The 6,792-nt window shown below is 55.8% G+C and overlaps 1 protein-coding gene across 1 annotated transcript in view; it reads right to left on the bottom strand.

Moving 5' to 3' along the window:
* Positions 1–6,792, bottom strand: part of LOC105309748 (protein Shroom2) — a gene marked incomplete at its 5' end in the record, with an annotated part of 54,098 nt that overhangs the window by 28,029 nt on the left and 19,277 nt on the right. Inside the window, 2 exons of the mRNA XM_023526369.1 lie at positions 5,196–5,293; positions 6,515–6,784. Of these exons, the coding sequence (XP_023382137.1) occupies positions 5,196–5,293; positions 6,515–6,784 (368 nt within the window). The remainder of the gene's footprint in view (positions 1–5,195; positions 5,294–6,514; positions 6,785–6,792) is intronic.

Here is a 6,792-nt window from a genome sequence, read left to right as displayed (position 1 = left end):
AAAAAAAAATAAGTAATATAGAGTAATGTAACAATGATCAAATAACAACCAGTGTGGCCCTGTGTATGGACACCTACCAAGCCTGAGTCCCACGGGAAGGAGTGAAGGTGAGAACTCAAAAGGACATCCGCGTGTCACAGTCACCTTGCGAGGGAGCTGAGCCTCGGAGGCTGGGATTACCCAAAGGTCTCTGCAGACACATGATCTCAGAGTTGCAACATCAAAATGCCAACACAGAAAAAAACAGGAGCAAAGGAAAAAGTCGCTGCCATGAAGCCGTCTCGCCCTGGTCTCAAAGAGACTGCCAGCCCTCGCTGCCCACCTTCCAAAGTCCTCCCAAACGCATGATGGAGCAGGCCGCCTCGGGGGGTAGGCAGGTATGCAAGGAATGCGTCAGCTTGGCCGGGATGCTCATGGGTCACCCGAGATGACTTTGCTCATCATGTCTGTGAAGCACGTTTTCCTTCTGTCACGATTTTCGAATGTCCGCTTTTGCAAAGATGCTCAGGCATGTTATCAGCCTGTGAGTATGTGACAGTGCCCTGCCTCAGGCTGCACCTTCTGCAAGGGAGGGGCGAAGAGCCCACGTTCACAGTTCAAGGATGAGATGCGCTTACGTGTGTAACAAGGGTTCATGGTACAGGTTTGATTAGGATGTTTGACTTCACCCCGTGAAAGCAGGGAAGTCAATTAAAGAGGGATTATGAAGGATGCCACGGTGGGTCCCACCGAAAAAGCAGGCATCGGACGTCTGTTACTTTACGGCTCGGTTCTTGAGTCAAGATGGAAGCACTTCACCTAGACCAGGAACCAGAGAGCCTACGAGAACCAAAAGGTGCCAAGGACGATCTCAAAAGTAGAGAAGCACTTCCTGGTGCCTGTGCCCGAGAGAAAAGATCATTCACATAAGGAGCCTTTAAACCCATACGGCCATGGAGTGGGTGTTGCCCAGGCCACCTGGGCCCTAAAACGTGACAAAGTGACCCCAAACAGGGCACAGACGCAGGCGGCGTGCCTGCCAGAACTGAGAGATGACGGAAGGGACAACAGGACCGAGTGTCACATCGGAACGGGCGTCACATCGGAACGGGCGTCACATCGGAATGGGCGTCACATCGGAACGGGCTGCGGAGGCCTCTCTCTCCGGGTGAGTGCCCCGGGCTCCTGCCTTGACACCAGGAGGACGTGTGGCTACGTCGTACACCTGTCTCCCCAGCCTCGCTGTCTCCTCCCCAGCCCCAAACCCTGTAACCCTCAAACCACTGCCTCCTCACGCCTCCTCCCCAATAACGTGCAGTCACGAGACCCAGCCAGCAAGTCCACACACCTGCGGTCGCCTGTCCCGACTCTGCTCCTCCCAAAGCCAAGTGGGTAGAAACACAAGGAGAAAGTGTTGTTAGAAATGAAGACATCAAAACAAACCACCAGACGCCAGGGGACAGAGTGCTTGCGACAGCCCCCGGTTCTCGTGTCTGGGACGACGGAGGGGTGTTGGCAAGGACTCCGTGTACACGGGACAGCTGCCCTGCAAGGAAGCCTGGCGCAAGTCCCAGAAGGTGACCGTCACACAGGAAGGTGACCCTCTGGTGGCTTTAGCTTGTTTATGAACTTAACAGTCAAGCACATTTTTCCTAATATGCCTGATTTCCCACGGATTCTATTCTGTGGCCATGATTGGGAATTAGGACATATTCTAAGAGGATCTAAAGGCCTTTCCCATCTGTCCCAACAGAATACATGCCTGCAGGTCCAGCCTTTAGGGGGTCAGAAATGACTGCGAGGCAGCAGAAAGGGCACCCCCGGAACACATTCCTCACTGAACACTCTCAGGCGGGAGGAGTATACTCAGATGGGGTACAACTCAGCTTTCTCACAAGGGCTAAAACGTGACGCCAGAAAACAATTCCATGCTACCAGAGTTATCCTGAGATATCTCGATTCTAAAGGCTTTGCCAGCAGAGAGACAAGTAAAGCCCCTTTCACTCACTGACGCGTACTAAAGTCTTAAACGGACTTTCCGGCACCCAAGATGTGCCAGCGTGCAGCCGTTATTCCCCATAATCGAGAAGAACTGACCGAGGAATGTTAGGCTGGTACCCATCCATCTTTGCAGCCACCCACCCACCCATTTCTCCATTCGTCCGCCTGACCACCGGGCCGTGCACCTGTCCATCACCATGCCACACGGTCCCCTTCCCGGGCGGAGCAGACCACCCAGCTGCCATGTGCTAGGCAGATGTCCTGGCATCCGAGGACGGCCTTGTAAGCATCGAGGCCCTGCGAGAGAAATGAGCTTGGCCTGTTCAGGGGACAGAGCAATGACAATGAACGCGGAGCCCGGGGATGGCAAGGGACCGTAACGAGGACACTGGACAGAGTAGAAGGCGTGGCATGCGGAGCCTTGGAGGTGTGGGTGGCGTTCGCATCTCATTCCAAGGGCAAGTGGAAGCCACTGAATACTTCGTGGAGCGGACGGCTGTCATCTGGTTCACATTCCAAGGCCAGCTCCCTGGCTGCTAGGAGCGGGCATGGAAGTGGGGCCAGCAGTAGGGGGCACCGAGGGGGCCGCCTTGGTTCAGCTGCAGACGACGAAAAGCTGGACGGAGATGGGGACGTTCCCTGCACTTGGAGGCGGGGTCTTTAGAGAGGCGATTAAGGTAAAGTGAGGTAGGTCATCGGGACGGGCCCCAATCCCACACGACCGCTGTCTTTAGAAGAGGTGGTGATTAGGGCACCGATGTACGCAGAGGCAGGACGCGGTGAGGGCCTGGGGAGAGGCCACTATCTGTCAGGCACGAGGACAAAGGCCTGGGAGAAACCAGCCGGTCACATCTTCGTCTTGGGCCTCTGGCCTCCGGAACCGTCAGCAGGGGCAGACCCTGGTGGAGACGCACTCCTGCGGTCACCAGCACTGAGCCCGGAGCTCTTGGTGCAGAACCCGTGGCCACAGTGGGCGCTGGGGAGTCTCGGCAGACGGGGTGCGGCGGCTGCTCCCGGCGACACGAACGCGGCCGATGTGTCCCCTCGTGTCTGGGCTCGTTTTAGCTCGGCCGCCACCTGTCCTCCCCATAGCCCTGCCAGAAGCCACCTCGCCCTCCTCGTCCCTCCCGGACTCTGCAGTACCGTGTGACGTGTTACGAGAACTGTAACCACGTGTCACCACTCCCGTGCCGTCTATTCCCCCTCCTGCACCGTGAGGTTCGCTGGGGGCAGCACCTGTGCCCTGTTTGTCTCTGTACAGAGCGGAGTATCTGCAGCCCCCCAAAAACGTCGCCAGTTTGCATGAACAAACACTAGCTCTTCTCTTTCTGCCATCCCAAGAAATTACAACAAAGAACGTTTTTCCTTATTGCGCACGCTTATCAGATCAGCAACTTGTATTCGCTACAGACACAGCTACGTTTCTTGACACATACGGAAAACATCGCGCATCTTTGAATCTCTGCATCTTAGGTGTGGTGAGCCAAAGACAGGCCTCTGCCTGAATTGCCATTTCTTTTACCCTCCAATCTAATGTTTCGACTGCACCAGTTCTTGATGATACTTCAGAAAAATCAACGTTCTCTGGGAAAAAAAAAAAAAGTTGGAAACGGCTTTTCCACACTTCTACTCTAGAATTTCACGGAGGCTTGCCGCTCTCGAAAAGCACACACAATTCCGAAAATTGCTGGGTTTGCAGCTCAGAAGCAGAAAGCTTCTGGAACTCATTTCTTCAGACTGGTTTACGCGGTCCGCTGGAAGACAGGGATGGCCGTGATAAATGGAGCACACGCCTCCCCCTTCACCCACACACATGCACGCACACACACACACACACTCACACGCGCACACACGCGCACACTATACGCATCATAGCTATTCACTCGGCCTCTCTATTCACTGCAGAGTAGCTAAACTACAACGACCACGGGAACCTCCTCTGCGGTTCCAATTACACGCTCACGGCACAAGGCGGGGAGCGGAGCCAGAGCCGGCAGAGCAGTGAGGGTGCGGGTGCGCCCCACCCTGCAGCAGGGCTTTGAAGGAGGACCCCAGCTGGCACGCATCACATGACCGGCTCAGAACCCACAGGAACAGAGCTGTAACTGTGCCTGCTCCCCACGCCCTCGGCTCTGTAGCTGTGTTATTCATCGGCCCTCCTTCCTGGCCAGCACTTCTGGCTTTCGGCCGTGCCGATTGGCAAGGGACCGACTGCCTGCCTACGCGAGCATGCACAAAATGCCACTGTGGTCCCTCGGAGCCACTGAAACATTTAATACTCCGGAATGAGGCTTACAGCACTCGGTTGGTTGAAAGCCAAATGAAATAAGACGCCATCACATAAGCGTCTCAGAAGCAAACGCTTTGGTCGGTCATTTCTGCCACGGAACCTTGAATTTCGAGGTTAGCGTTTCATTGCAAAATCGCACCCATCACCGGAGACGGTCAGAGCCACAGAATATCCTGCATGCGCCGACCCCGTTGTACACTTCTTCCCAGCCCTCTGTCGGCCCTTTTAAACCCGGGCATAGCAGGGCTGCTGCAGGAACATTTCTCCTCCCCCTCTCCTCACGGATGAAGGTCAAGGTGACACGGCGTATTTAATCTATAAACTCCGTCCTCGCTTACAAGGGAACGGCCGGCCGCACGTGCAGCATCCGAGGATCGTGGCACACGCTGCCGGTAACCGCTGCCATCTGGAGCTCTTTCCGGCCCTCTGGGCCTCACCTGGGGAGCCAACGGACTTGATTTCTACTTCAGAGCTCCCAATCAGCCCACGAAATACGCCCCCTCTGAGAGCCTCGCCCAAACCCCCTCCTGACCGGCCGCCCTCTGTGGCGACTCCGACTTGGGGACAGCGCCCCAGCCACCCAACTGCGTAGGAGGCTGTGAAAGCATCCGGCACTCCCGGCAAAGCATTTCATTCAGGCCCGTCACAGAGGGCTTCTCCCGTCAACAGGGAGGATCGCAATGCACCGAAATCAGCAGCCATTTTAACAACCAAAGATGCCACGATGGCCTCGTGAGCCGTCACCGCCCTCCACGGCTCTGCTCAAGACACGACGGGGCTCCCACACCGGGGACCCTGGAAACTGTGTCCAGTGAGTGGCCAGTTTGGGTTCGGCCAGACAGCCGACCACGTTAACCCAGCATTCACCCAGTATAAAGAGACCCGGCCCCCGAGAAGCCTTGTTGGCAACCCCAAGACCACCTACCTCAGGGCGGGACGTCTCTCCTCGGCCCAGGCTGTGGAGGAAAGCTCTCTGTGCTCGGCGGACTCCTCGGCTGGCTGCCGCGGTTCGATGGAGGCTTCCTGCCAAGGGCAGCAAGGGACACACCAAGTCATCGAGCCGCCTGCTCTGTTATTACGAACCCCCTCATTGTGGTCCTGGGCCACGGGCAGTGACGCCGCCCGTCGTCTGGCACCAGCACTCGGCCAGCACGCTGGCCAGCTCCGCTCTGCAAAGTGTGGCACCGAAACGCCCCAACCACACCCTGCGTCCACCTCAGCTCCGAGCAGGAAGCAGGACGCCTACGCGAGGCCTGTAAACCGGCCCAACACCCCACATCGAATCAAACTTAGCTGGTTACGACTCACTGCGGTGAAGCCTCGAGCCCCGGGACTTGACAGTCTGGGGTTCTCGCCTGCTGACCGAGCGAGCATGGAATTCTGAGAGGTCACAGGCCGCAGGCCACAGGCCAGGGCAGAAACAATGCTCGCAATGTCTGCAGGCACCAGGATGCCAGCAACAGACGGCAGCTCTCCCTCTGCGGGCACACACCGAATTTTGTGCAATGTTATGCTATTGGCTCTTTTAAAGGATGCTGCATCTGGTGCTCCAGGAAATCTTTTCTTCGACATATACAGATGCAGATTTAGACGGCAGAAAAGGCAGAGAGACAGACAGACAGACAGACAGTCTGCTGACTTGGAAATATGGATCCAAATACGTTACTTCCTAGAAAGTTGGATGTCGACTCTGACCGTCAAAATTCTTACCTTAAAAAAAGCGCGACAGCATAACGCATTGCTTTTTAATGACGTTTGCCCCAGAGCAGTTTTAAAAATATTTGCAAATAATAATAATATGGAAAAGACGCTAAAAACAGTCAATGACATCAATATTTGAAAAGCGGCTATGGTATGTCGTCTTAACCCTTCACATAAAGGACCACTTTTCATTTCCGAGGAGAACTTGCCATTGTCTACAGTTTCCCCCAAGTTTCTTTGCTTGGTATTAAGGCAGGAACACTCTAATGGGGGATGGGAGAGGGGCACAGCTCAGGCAAGAGACGATGACTATGGGGCTGGGAACTCGAGCTGTGGGTGACACACACAGCATTTGCAATTGTCGCGAACACATGGATTCTGTCCCCAGACCCCTTCCACAGAAGATGATGCTGGCACCCACAAATGCTCCACCAGCTGGACAAAAGTCACACCGCCACTGAGCCGTGACGTCTGGGGTGGTCCTAGGCACGCCTCAAGCCAGTGGTGGGGGGTGGCAGTGTCCTGCCTGTGCACAGTGCTTACCTGTTTGCAGACATCTCCGGATGGTGACGACTGGGACCTCTCGTGAACGTACTGCAGCCCGCTGTGCTGGTCCAGACCCGCGTCCAGGATGTCATCGGCCGAGTGATACCGCCCAGAACCTTTGACTTCTTGGGCTTGTTTCTGCCTCCTCCAAGAGGCTTCGTACTCTGCAAAGCTTCCGAACCACCGCAGCGGCTCCAATTTCCCCACCTTCGTCGCTCTGCTGGGGCCTCTGACGTATTTGGCAGACGGGGTGCTGCGGGCAGGCTCCTGCAGCC

This window comes from Pteropus vampyrus, unplaced genomic scaffold, assembly GCF_000151845.1.
Source record: "Pteropus vampyrus isolate Shadow unplaced genomic scaffold, Pvam_2.0 Scaffold828, whole genome shotgun sequence".
NCBI classification, from domain to species: domain Eukaryota; kingdom Metazoa; phylum Chordata; class Mammalia; order Chiroptera; family Pteropodidae; genus Pteropus; species Pteropus vampyrus.
The sequence above is the reverse complement of the archived record's forward strand: the minus strand, read 5'-3'. Positions and strand labels throughout refer to the sequence as shown.